Source organism: Camelus dromedarius, chromosome X (assembly GCF_036321535.1).
Source record: "Camelus dromedarius isolate mCamDro1 chromosome X, mCamDro1.pat, whole genome shotgun sequence".
In the NCBI taxonomy this organism is placed as follows: domain Eukaryota; kingdom Metazoa; phylum Chordata; class Mammalia; order Artiodactyla; family Camelidae; genus Camelus; species Camelus dromedarius.
Genome location: NC_087472.1, coordinates 85653441 through 85667416, shown reverse-complemented (window position 1 = coordinate 85667416; position 13976 = coordinate 85653441). Strand labels below are relative to the sequence as shown.

The 13976-nt window shown below is 37.1% G+C and overlaps 1 protein-coding gene across 1 annotated transcript in view; it reads left to right on the top strand.

Annotated features, from left to right (window-relative positions):
• The window catches only part of LANCL3 (LanC like family member 3), a 95308-nt gene that overhangs the window by 72109 nt on the left and 9223 nt on the right, over nucleotides 1-13976 (top strand). The window contains exons 3-4 of the mRNA XM_031445503.2: nucleotides 96-293; nucleotides 7435-7642. Coding sequence (XP_031301363.1) covers nucleotides 96-293; nucleotides 7435-7642 — 406 coding nt within the window. The remainder of the gene's footprint in view (nucleotides 1-95; nucleotides 294-7434; nucleotides 7643-13976) is intronic.

Here is a 13976-nt window from a genome sequence, read left to right as displayed (position 1 = left end):
TTTTTTTTTTTTTTTACCATGATGGTTTTTTCACTACATTAAACTGGTTCTCCTCCCAATTACATAAATTAACGATGCTTTGCTTATCTGTATAGGAGCAGCTCATGGCCTGTCGTCCATTCTCCAGATGCTTCTTTCATACCATGAGCACCTCAAGCCCTCAGATCAGGAGCTGGTGTGGCAGAGCGTGGACTTCCTCATGGAGCAAGAACAGAACTGCAACTGGCCGCCTGAGCTGGGCGAGGCCATCGAGAGAGAGAACGAGCTGGTGCACTGGTGCCACGGCGCCCCAGGTCTCACTCATGTTATTATCTGAAAATGTTGCCTTTCATCCGGTTTAGCCAAAGACACATGCCTTTTCTGAGAAGTGAGGGTATTTCTCATCTTACGCTATTACCACGTGAGATAAAAGGCCAAGATGAAACTTTTCAAAGCCGCAAAAGTTTCCATCTGGAAAGGCTCTCCAGAAATGATCCCGTATTTTAAAAATATATGATCTGCATACAAATTAAAAGTCGTACTGTCCAATAAAATATAGTATAAGCCACATATGAAATTAAATTTTTAGTAGCCTGATTAGAAACATAGAAACAGGTGAAATTAATTTTAATAATAGCTATAACCCAATATACCCAAATATTATTTCAACATGCAACCAATTTAAAAATCAAGTGATTTTGCATTTTAAAAAATATTTAGTCTTCAAAATCCCATGTATGTGTTATACTTACCTCCCATCTCAGTTCAGACTAGCCACGTTGCAACTGCTCAGTGGCTTCATTGGACAGTGCAGACCTGGAGCCTGGCAATTCAAAATGTAGCCCCTGAGCTAATGGCCTGGGCAACCTGGGAACTGGTTAGGAATATAGAATCTCAGGCCACACCCTAGCCCCACTGAATCAGAATCTGCATTTTAACAAGATCCCTAGGTGATTTGTATGCACATTAAGGTGTGAGGTAGACTTCTGTAATTCTTCAAATGTGGGTTTCCACTATCACCTAAAAAAAATCTAGAGAACTGAGAAGCCATCTGTAGTGAACTCTCAGGAACTGAGCCTAGAAATTTATCAGACCTCATCTTTTCCTTTAAAAAAAAAATCCCATTACACTGCTAATTAGGCCTGAGAGCAGGGGCAATTCGAAAGAAGTTAAATTCAAATGAAACAATTAATTTTGGTTGATTGGCCAGGGGAGAGACTTGAAATACCAATATACCACAAAAATTTTTGATTAGGAGTATATTTAATTTTCAAGGCTATGCTTCAATGCCATGAGTACAGCTTTAAAATGTATTTGATTTCTCTTTAGTTACCTGATTTTTATTACTTCCTTTCCCTTCCTTACGTAATTAATGTTCTTTAATCCAATTGAATTTCATTTTTTCCTTGGTACAGTTTGAGTTGACAAAAATAGTGTGAGTCTTAGTCCATTGGCCGTATTTTCTCTGCCTGCCACTTTTACTGAAGGAAGGACTTCAAAGGCTCCTCTGCGTACTTGTGCCAGCTCCAGGGCAGTGTGCATTATGTCCAAGCTAATTCTCACCAGTGATAATTTGAGCCCGTGTTTCCTTGCTTTGAACTTCTTGAAGGAAAACAACACTTATTTACCATTCTGGAACTATCTCTCCATGTGATGCTCAACACTCCCATTTCCCATTCCCTTTAATCATTTTCAGTGATGGTCTTTGGATATCCTCCAAGCACGCCAGGATCCTTGAATTTTGGAGATGTCCCAAATTAAATACAGCATATTTTTAAAGGATTCAATGTATAGTAAAAGCCCTGTAAAGAATGGGAAGATAGTCTCCTAAAATGAATGGCTGGGTCACTTAATTGATGTGGGTGTTTTGAAGGGCAGTTATTCCATTCTTTTTGTACATCACATCCCATCTGTCTTTGTAAATCATGTACCATAACAGTACAGCGTAGGATGTATCACCTTGGGGACTTTATTTATCCTCATCTATCATTCATGTTCAGTATCTCGGCAAGATTAAACATAGGTTGCAAAGCAAAATCATTCAACCCACGTAGTCACTGGACTACCCAAAATAAACCAATTCACAAGTGAATAAAGAACCAAATGGAGCCCATTATGTCTGCCAGCCCGCACTTCCACCTCAAGGGGCTTGGTCTTCCTTTTAAGAGATTTGCTAAAAATAGCGTCGAGAGTGATTATAAGTCTGATAAGTGCCGGTCAAAGACCATCAGGATATCTCTGAAGTTAGCAACGGTAAGCTCTCCAAAATTTCTGAAACAGGAGATGACCTAGAAAAATAATTTTCACTTGTTTGAGGAAAACATTTTCTGAGAGGAAATTTATGAACAGTGCAGATGGTTTGGGGAAGCAGAATGATTCTGTGATTAAAAACCTGCCAGAGATGATCCACAATGTGGAACTTCATCAGTGATACCTTATTTCCCCCTATAATTGTTTCCTTCAACACACCTCTACAGATGACAGCAGCATGGATATACTTCTTGACTCTAAGTTAACAACACTGGGTTCTGATTGTAGCTCCAGGAGTCACCAGCTAAGTGACCTTGAGGGAACCACTGTTTCTTTTGTGCCTTTGTTTCTTCATCTGTGAAATGAGCATGTTGAGATGGAGCAGTGAAACTCAGTCTTGTTTTTTTTTTAATTGAAGCATAGTCAGTTTTCAATGTTGTGTCCATTTCTGAGATACAGCATAATAGTTCAGTCATACGTATACATATGTATATTCATTTTCATATTCTTTTTCATTATAGGTTACTACAAGATATCGAATATAGTTCCCTGTGCTATTCAGTAGAAGCTTGTTGTTTATCTATTTTATATATAGTAGTTAGTGATTGTCATTCTACGTGAAGTAAGCCAGAAAGAGAAGGAAAAATACCATATGATATCATTTCTTATATGTGGAATCTAAAAAAAAGACAAACTTATTTACAAAACAGAAACAGACTCAAAAACATAGAAAACAAACTTATGGTTACCAGGGGAGTTCCGAGTCTTTTTATCACCACAGACTGTTTTTGTACAGTGGACCCTCACCATTCCTGAGGGTTATGTCCCAAAAGGTTAGTAGACACTTACATTTATAAATACCCAGTGTGACATTGAGTTTTTCTCACTAAATGCAATGAAGTAGAGCAGGCACGTTCATGTGACCCCTTCCTAGCCTTAATGATTCTGAAATACAGGAAGAAAGTCATTTACAAAATCATTAAAACAAATGCTGTGGCTAAAATAAACTCAAGATCACATTATGTTCTGTCATTACTGTGGTAACACTGACAGGGCATTTCCTTTACGCTATGTGAAACACAGGTGTAGCTTTTTTTTTTTTTTTAAATCATTTCATGAGGACTTCTGGGTAGGTGACTTTGACTAGAGAACAGCACGGGCTTTTGCAGTCACTAAGCTTGGTAGCACACTGTACAATGCGTGCTTTAGTGAAATTACAGATCCCAAAATGGACCTGTGCACTGATTCTCTAGGATGTTGAAACTGTATGTGCCAAGTTTGGCTATCATCAGGCTCTGCTAGATTGCATGTTTTCTGAGATTTAGCCTCCCAAACCGTATTTCTTAAGTAATAATTTCTTTTCCCAGTCGTATTTGGCAAAGACATACATCATTGCTGCCTCAGGTTTCTTATCAATGCACAATAATCAGTGTTCCCATGACGAAATGACACTGTTCCCATAAAAAGCACCATTCTGTCCTTTTAAAGTAAACCACCCAATTGTGGGTTTCATTAGGTCAGGTTAGGAGACAACAGGTCTAGAAGTTTTTCAGGGTCCCTTTCAGGTACCATTCTGTGATCCAGGCTGCAGGAAGAGGCCCCTTCTCTCTGGCCAGAACCACAGGATCCATACCTAGTAAGCTGGTTGGGCCTAATGGCCTGGTATAGCAACTGGACCATCTTATCCATTCTTCCTTCCATATCTCTGATCGCTGGGCTGAGAGATGGGATGTTACGTGGTCAGCAGACATTTGCAGAGGCCTTGCCATGTGTCAACCACCACACCACAGACAGGGGAGCAAAAATGAGTAAGACAGAGTACTTGCCCTTGGGTAGTTGGCTCTATACTAGGCAGACGTGAAAACAGGTAATTCCAACAGACTCAGAGATACAGAGAACAAACTAGTGGGTACCAGTGGAGAAATGGAGGGGGGAGGGGCAAGATAGAGGTATGGGCTTAAAAGATACGAATTACTATGTATAAAATAGATAAACAACAAGGATATATTGTACAGCCCAGGCAATTAGTCATTACCTTATAACTTTTAATGGAGTATAGTTTGTAAAAGTACTGAATCACTATGTTGTACACCTGAAAGTAGTATAATATTGTGAATCAACTATACTGCTATAAAATTATTTATTTATATTAAAAAAGCAGGTCATTTTAATATGATACTGTTTAAGTGCTAAGGTTTGTATAAGGAGCGCTGGGAGCTCAGAGGAGGAATTTCTTATCCTCCTCCAGATTCCAGGAAGGCTTCCTGGAAGAGGTGATGCCTGAGATAAGCTGGCCAGACTAAGAAAGCTAGGATGTTTCTTCCAAGAAAAGTCAGAAAGAAGCATGGAACCACATGGTGAAGGAAGGGAAACTGCGGGTGATTTGGTTTTAGGGAAGTAAAAAGCTTCATGTAGAGGGAGCGGAGGAGAATGGCAGGAGGTCAGAAAGGGCTCTCTGTGTCTCACTTGGAGACTAGCTCATCTAGATTCCAGGGGGAAGCTATGAAGCACAGCTGACACCACAGAGTTGGTCTGTCTTGAGGCGGAGGGAGCTGACCTTCTGTACCTTGTCAGTCAGTCATTGACCGAAATCCACCAGGGGTAGGTGCACAGCGTAGCCTCACATTGGTTGAGGGCAAATATCCCAAGAAGAGGGCAGCTGTCAACTTTGTTAGCAGCCAACTTACAGCTACTGGGAGATGGGGCACCTGCCAGTAAAGTAAAGGGATCCATGCCAGCATGAGGGGCTTCAGTTCATCTGACTCATTCCTCTTCATCCTTCATTTGGTACCCAGGTTAGATGGTGTGGCTCCCCTAGTGACCCTTTCCTACCTCCAAGTGTAGGTTAGGAGCCTTCCCATGTTTCCACAACACCTCTATTACCCCTCACAAGCCTAATTAACGCCCCCAGGTAGGTTGTAAACACTATGAAGTCAGGGGCTTTTTAAAACTTTAGCACCTACTACTGTCCTAGTGTATAGTCGGTGCTCAGTTAATATCTAAACAGTCACCAAATCCTGTGAGATATCTCTTTCATTAGCCTCTTTGCCATCTTTCTGCCAACATGATCAACTCATAGCTACTGCATTGCCCTTCTTTAGGTCTCAGTTGTCACCATTGTGGGACATTTTGTCTGTAATACTAATCACATCGTTAAAAGTAAAAACCAACCAATTCACAGCAAAATGCTCCCATTGGTTCCCTACTGCCCACAAATACAGTCCAAGCTGCCTAATTGGACTTGTAAACCCATCCAAAATGTGAACCCAATCTGTCCTTCCACCTCATTGCCCCGTTGGTTAGAATACTACCCCACTGGCCTGCATGTGGCTTGTTTGTTGTGGCTTTGAATCTTTGCCCCTCTCTCCGTCTCCCCTTGGGCCTGGAGTTTCCTATGCATGTTACAAAGTCCTGTAGAAAGCCCTGCTCCCGTCCAGGCTTCTGTCTCCGTCCGGGAACTTCCACTTTTCTGATCCCGCTGGTATTACTGACAGCATCATTCATTTTATGCCCCAACAGTGTCATGAACCACATGTCCTATTGCGTACCAGTCACGGGTACATATTTTTCTCTCCCTTTATAGACAACACCTTCCTGAAGGGCAGGAATCATGTTTAGCATTTTTTTCTATCACCCAGGGCCAGAACTGGCTACATCATTTAGGGGGCTCAGTACAAGATAAAAATGCAGAGCCCTATTTAAAAAATGGTTAAGAATTTCAAGATGGTAGCAGCAGAGCATTAAATCCAGCATGGGGCCCTTCTGGAAGGCCCTTGTGAGGCTGTACAGGTCACACGCCCATGAAGCTGGCCCTGCCGAGGGCTATGCATACAGTAGATCATCTATGAAAACTTTCAGATGAATGGATGCAGGGAATGAATGAACGTTTAATTAAATAAGTTCAATTTCTTTTAAAACCATTCTTTAATTTGCAGGAGGTACTTGGTTCCTAAAACCGAAGGAAGATAGTGTTACAGGTGACATGATCAGCGGAGAGCCCATTGTTACCTGCTTATCAAAATTTAAACGATAAATTTTTAAAAGAATAAAATCATGACTCTCATACAAATATAAACATATGTCAACAATTTTATTTGGCTCATAAATTAATGAGGGAACCAGAGAAGTGTTACAGCTGATTCAAAGGAAAATCCACAGAGCAGACATATTTATAGGCCATGAGGAACGCTGACATGAATTTACTTAATAGATGCAAAACTAGCTGCTTCCACAGAGGCTGAGGGAAGTCAATCCAATGTCTACCAGACAGATGTGAGTTTCTAGAGGCAGGAATTATTTACATTACTATCTGTTTTCTACAAGGTAATTTCTATCTCTACAGAGCTGTAAAAGAGCCCAGTCAAAGACAAAGGCTGAGATAACCCTGATGAATGAGCTAGTCAAAATCTCTACTAAATTCCAGCCTGGCTCACTTTCTATAGGAGAGAGGGAGGCCATGCAGGAGAGGGAGTGATCTTGCGTTACTAATCTCCTCTCTGAATGCAAGCACCTGGAACTTGAGGGAAATCGTTCCTATTAATAGCTGTCACTTCTCTTGTTTCTGTTCCTGCCTGTGTAATGGAGATTGCCTTTGTTGAGGAGTTTTGAAGGAAGGTGTCTTTCCTTGGAACAATCAAGTTGGGAGGGACTCACTTTACAGCTGAAGCAGGAGTCTTGGCCAGATCACTTGGGATCATTGTTGTTTTTGGAAGGGCTCCCAGTTTTGTTCTTAAGAAAAGGTGTATGGTCGTAAGTACTTTTACATTACCAATACTGAACATCTGGGGGGAATGTGCAAACTGTATAAACACTTAGCCATTCCAAATAGCCAGGTACGCACAGCGCTTCCCAGGGTATGGCGTCATTAAATATTAACCCATTTGTAAATTTTGGATTTTATCAATCTATGTTCTTGTTCTTTCTCTAGGGGCCAGTACCATGATACAACGCAAACAACTTAAGCTAAATCGCACAGGTTAAATAAGACTCCCTTGTAGGAGATTCCATAGCCTTGCTGCTTGAAATGTGATCCCTGGAAAGGCTGTTAGAAATACAGTATCTCTGGCCCCACATCAGTCCTACTAGATTAGAGTGAATATTCTACCAATACACTGGTGATTTGTCAGACTTTTCCAGTTTGAGAAGTTCTGCTTTATAGTATTAAGCCCTGAAAAATCACCTCTGATATCTTTGATGTTTTCACAGGAATTGCCTATCTGTTCGCCAAAGCTTATCTGGTTTCCAAGAAGCCACAGTACCTGGACACATGTATCCGCTGTGGGGAACTCACATGGCAGAAGGGCCTGCTGAAGAAGGGGCCAGGGATTTGCCACGGGGTGGCTGGCAGTGCCTATGTCTTTCTGCTGCTCTACCGACTCACGGGGAACTCTAAGTACATCTATCGAGCCCAAAGGTCAGCCTCTCTTTGCATGTTTTTTTTTTTCCAAATGTTAATCCAATTAATGTTCTGAATAGATAGTAAGAATCACGTGGCTTAAAAAGTGTAAAAAGAAAAACATCAACTGTGCACTCTAGCAATTTAGTTCACTTCCCGAGAGACGGTCAGTGTTACCAGTGTCTTGTCTTCTCAGAAATGTTCCATGTATATATATATATATATATGCACACACACAGAAAAAGGCATATATTTTAAATTCTGTCCTGCCTTTTTAATACAAATGGTAGCACTTTGCTATCTTAGTAATCACCCTAAATCAGTCCATATAGGACTTTCCATTTTTATTGCCACATAGTATTACATCGTGTGAATGAACCCTAATTTATTTAACCAGTCCCATATGGAGGACTATTTGGACTATTTCCAATATTTTGCATTACAAATAATGCTATAATAAATAGCCTTGTACATATATCATTTTGTACACGTATGGATATATCTGAAAGGTAAATCCCTAGACGTGGAATTGCTGGGTCAAAGGCTATGTATATTTGTGATTATTTTTTATTGTGGTAAGAACACTTAATATGACATCTAGTCTCTTCACATATTTCTAGAACGTATTCACCTTGTATGGTGGAAACTTTATACTCATTGAGGAAAAAACTCCCCATTTCCCCTCTCCCCCACCCAGCCCCTGGCAACAGTCATTCTATTCTCTGCTTCTAGGAGTTTGAGTATTGTAGATTCCTCATGTAAGGGTTATCATGCAGCATTTGTCTTTTTGTGACTGGCTTATTTCACTTAGCATAATGTCCTCATTTATCATTTAGAACAGGGTACATAGTAACTGCAATGTAAGTGTTCACTGTTCTTATTACTAAAAATTTTAGTTATATCATTCCAGACATTTCTCTATGCATAAACGTATGTTCATATATCTAAATGTGTATCTGTGTATGGTTTGTATGTATTAATAAGATATTACAATTAAGTATGTGTAACAGTTCTATACATATAGTTTGCAGCTTATAATTTTAAATGAACAATTTTTAAGGGACATGCTTCATTTCAGTTTGTGTAGATCTAGCTCATTGTTTTAATGACTATATAGTTATTTAGAGTTGTACCATGATTAATTTAACGAACCTTTTAAGTAATGGACACTTGGTAAATTTGCGGTATTTACTAATACAAACAAAATTGCCCCAAATATCCAATACATACCTTTCTATGCACTTGTCAGAAAAATGTTGAAATTGAAGTCATTGAATGCAGAGGTGTTTCTAAACTGTCTTTATCTTTTGCCCTTTTTTTCATACTGTGATGCTTATTTTGAGGACTGTAACTCTTGGTCAATCTATGCTGTAAATATTTTCCTACTTTGCCATTTCTCTTTCAATTTATGGCTCATGGCTTTTTGCCACACCAAAATTTTAAATATTTTCCTTGACAAAATTGAACTTTCAAGATTTCTGGATTTTGTGCTATGCTTAAAGAGACCTTTCTGACTCCAAGATTATAAAGTATTAATTTATATTGACTTTTAGTACTTTTACGGTTTTATTTTAATCTTTAAAATAAATTTATACCTCTTCACCCATTTATCCCACCTATTTAAAAGTTATTAAACTTTTAAATCTTTGATTAGTTAGAACTTACTTTTTAAAATAGTGTCAGATGGGTATCCACCTGTTTTTTAGTGAAAAAAAACGAAACTTTCCCATAACATCTGTTGATCAATTACCCCAATGATTTGAAATTCCAATTTTATCACAAACTGAATTTATATAAATCTATGGCTTGTTTCTGGACTTTCTATAATTCATTCATTTATTTCCAATTTTTCTTAGCTGTCCTCTCTGATTTATTCTTCCAATTGTATTTTAGAATCAATTTCTCAAAAATTAAAAAAATTCTATGGACTTTTGATTGGAATCTCAATTGAATTTGTATGTTACTTAGTGAGAATTAACATTTTTAGAATACTGAGTTTTTCCATACAGGAGCATGGTATATTTTCCCTTTAAGTTTTTAAAAATGTCATTTGGTAAAGTTTTGATCTTATGAAGAAGGACTTGTATGTTTCTTGTCAATTTACTCCTGTGGATTTTATGTTTCCAGGTTTGTGAGTGGAATCTTTTCCTTCATTATATTTTCAGATCATTTATCACTGGCATTTATGAAAGCTTTAAAAAAAATACATATTATTGCAGTTTAGCAACCTAAGGTGCACTTCTCTTATATAAATCTGCATTGTATCTTACAAATATCTTAGTTTTGATAATTATCAAAATGATATATCTGGCCACCTTACTGAAGTCCATTTGTCTTTCTATTAGATTTTCATTAGATTCCATTGGGTTTTCTAAATAGACACACATATTATCTGCAAATAATTATAATTTTGTTACTTCCTTTCTCAACTGTAGGTTTTATTTTATTTGTTTCCTTATTGCATGGGTCAGAATCTCTGAAGCAATGTTCAGTGATAAGAGGGATAGTAAACATCCTTGTCTTTATGCTGATTTCATTAGGAATGCTTCAGTGTTTCACCATGATCTTTTCAATTTGCTTCTTATAATGTGGGTCATGTTAATAGATTATGACACGCCTCTGTTCAGGATAATCCAATGGCTCCCCATAGGAATCAGAGTAAAAGTCATGGTCCGTTCTCTGGACAAAAGACCCTGCAGGATCTTGCCTCTATTACTTTTCTGATATCGTGCCCTACTTGTCTTCCTCCTGGTTCTTTGTGCTACAGTGGCTTCCTTGTAATTCTATTAAAATGCCAGGTGCAATCTACCTGAAGGCCTTTGAAGTTTTGATTTCCTTAACCCATAATGTTCACTTTCTACATGTATCTCCCAGCTCTTTCACTTCATTCAGACCTTCACTCAAAAGTCATTTTTTTTCAGAGAGGCCTTCCCAAGCCCATTTATCTAAGTTCAATCTTTTTTTAAAAAAACATAAAATATCCTTTATGATATTTGCATGTATGCACTGAAGGAAAAATACTAACATATGTAAGTCCCCTATTTGAAGCTCCATTGTTTAGGAATTCTGTTGACATATTTTGATTTATGGTTCCCTAATCTGTTTAGGTTGCAATCTGACTCTTGATTTGCCAAATGTAGAAAACAAAAGTCATTTTGGATTTTATTTAGGCTAATGCGGTATCACCTTTGGGATAAATTTCATTAGAGATTATCATTCCCTAGAAAGCCTATTAAAAGGAATCAGAACAACTCCTCTGTTTTTCTGGCAGGCCAGTCCTAGTTTACGGAGTATTTATTATAAGATTCTGGGATTACAGGGCCCTTCAGACAACTTAAATTTCTCACTTACAGATAAAGACTGAAAATGTGTGGGTACTATCTAAATATTGTTTGGGCATTGTATTTAATTGCTTAGTGCACTGAAATTTCCACTTCATCATAACTCAAAGGTAAATATGGCCCAGACTGGGGACTTCCCTAATTTTCGCAGTTCCTAAAACAGTAAAGTCAAACAATAGGTAGCTTCCTGGAAAAATATTACTTGGCCAACACCTATTATTCTTTTTAACATAGAGTTGGAATTTATGATTCCAGAAAAGTATTTGACAACCTTCTCAGTTACTTCTCTGACTATTTAATTATTCAGGTTTTCTACCTCTTTTTGAATTAATTTTTGTAATGAATGTATCCCTATAAAAGCGTCTAGTTCATATGGATTTTCAAATGTTTGACATAAAGGTCTAACAGTATAGTTCTATAATATTTTGAATGTCCCATTTCTGTGATTACATGCCCTTTCACATTCCCAATTCTTTTCCTTTTTAGCCAGACACACCAGCATTTTGTCTGTGTTGTTCATCCTTTTAAGGAACTAGCTTTTGGTTTTTATTAATTCTTTTTATTTTCCTCTTTTGCTTCCTAATTCATTATTTTCTGTCTTTATTTTGATTTTCCAGTGTTCTTTTCCTTTATTTTGTTTTCTCCTATAGTTTTTAAAAAGTACTTAATTAGAATACCTTCCATTTTTATAATTATAGTAATAACAACTCAGATCAATGAATTTTCCTTTGAGTTCAGTTTTGGTCATAATTAATAAGTTTTGATATGTAATGGTCTCAATGTCTGTAATTCTTTTTTCTAAGGTTTTTTAAAAAAATATTTTATTTATTTGCCAACATATTATTTAATTATTTTATTTTGATGGGAGGTGGTGGAGGTAATCAGGTTTATTTATTTTTAGAGGAGGTACTGGGGACTGAACCCAGGACCTCGTACATGCAAAGCATGTGCTCTCCTACTTGAGCTATACCCTCCTCCTTTTTTTTTTTTTTTTTTGAGGGGAGGTAATTAAGTTTATTTATTTATCTTTAATGGAGGTACTGGGGATTGAACCCAGGACCTCATGCATGCTAAGCATGTGCTCTACCACTTGAGCTATACCCTCCCTCTATAATTCTTTTTAGTTCCGTAATTACCATCCTGACTTCTCTTTAGACAGGAGTTTTTAGAAAAATGAATTTGTTAGTTCAGATTTGGCATTTTCACTTTAATATGATAACACGACATGTAGCTCTGAATACAGTGAAACTGCTATTCTCACACATTGCTAGTATTGTAAACTGCTATATATCATTTAGAGGTTATTTTGAAAAGCACAAAAATGTTTATCATATTATTTTTAAGTAAAAAAATGTAGGATACTAAATACTATACGGACTATAATTTTAAGACTATAATAAATAAATCAAACCATAGTAGGGGGGAAAGGTCAGAAGAAGGAGCAAAATTAACAGTGAAATAGTTGCCTCTATTTTACAAATATTCTTCTATACTATGTTTATGTGAAAAAATTATATTTACCACGTAGCAAACACTTGCTATTTGCTCGAAGAGCCAAATATATGTTATCTTTGATCTTTACAGATAATTTTATGCAACTCTGTAACTTCAGCACTTTAAAGTCAGATTAAGAAATATGACAAAGTTCATCTAACATGAAATTATCAGAGTCAGATATCACAACCCCAATGCCCTTCCTCTTTCTCCTGCACCTGGGCTTCTTAATCTAGGATATGTGAATTTATTTGAGAAAGAAGTATTACATCTCAAGCTGAAATGTAGCATTTCATTCAATTCTGAATTAACAGTGGCTGTGACTCTGTCACCAGATGTCACAGATATTCTCATGTCTTATTACTCTTATTGCAGATATTGTGAAATATTTTACTCCCATCACTCCTTAGACATGTCAGTAGTTATTAGACCCACTATTAGATCTTGTTATTTCATGTGTTAATAAAGAATCCATATATCATTACATCACAAATTTGGTTTAAAATTTTTTGCTAACCATATTTTAATATAATTAATTTTCTTGGGACTCCTGTGTATGTTACTTAATGTGCTTGAAGACTTTTTTCTGAGAGAGAGCCCAGACTGCCAAATGATCCACAGGGCTAAAAAGGTTAAGACTCCTTGAATCTATACTGTGAAGTTTCATTGTGTAATTATACATTTTGAATTAAACAATTAAGATGCATCATTATTCTACTGTTTAAAATTGTGACTTCCATTTAAAAATTGTTGTGTATTCAGGAAAACAGTGGATAGAAAAATTGTCCCAAACAGAATTGTCATGTGTTTCCTGCTGATTTATTTTAAGCTGCTGTCAATAATTCCAAGAGCCTTAAAAAGATCAAATAAGTAATTACTCTTCATAGGACCCCCTGTGTAGTAGCAATAATCTAAATTTGAATAGGATCTGTGGCAAATACAGGTAAAAGAAAAAAAATCTTTTCGTAGAGCATTTAGAGGCCGGTGATTTATTTTTAAGGCAGATGTCCTAAAAATAATCTATCTTGTAGCTGAGTTTGCTATTTGATGTCATGATTATAAAATGTGGCTTGCCTTTTCCCATTCATCTTCTTCTTTTGTTTGCCCAAAGCACAGATTGTATAAAATCTTGCCCATTTATTTTCACAGTCTCTGCTCTCTGTCATATATAAATGAAACCTAGCTCAGAAATAATATGCCTGCAGAAACACAGCGTATTTACTCTTTTAAAGGCGCAGGCATTGCCGTATGCCAGGAACTAATACAACACTGGAAATGAACTATGCTTCAGTTAAAAACAATCAAAAGTAAATAAAGGAACAGGCATATATCAGCTTGCTTCCATTGAAGATAAATAAAAGTATGGCTATTTATCTGTCTTTTTTTACTTTTAATTATCGGACGGCAGAAGGAATGAAATCCTCAGAAGCATGTTTTGCTTTGCAAATGCTGAAAATAGTTGAATTTGCTTGCCCACATGCTTTTTTGTGAAACATGCACAATGACATTATGGCAGC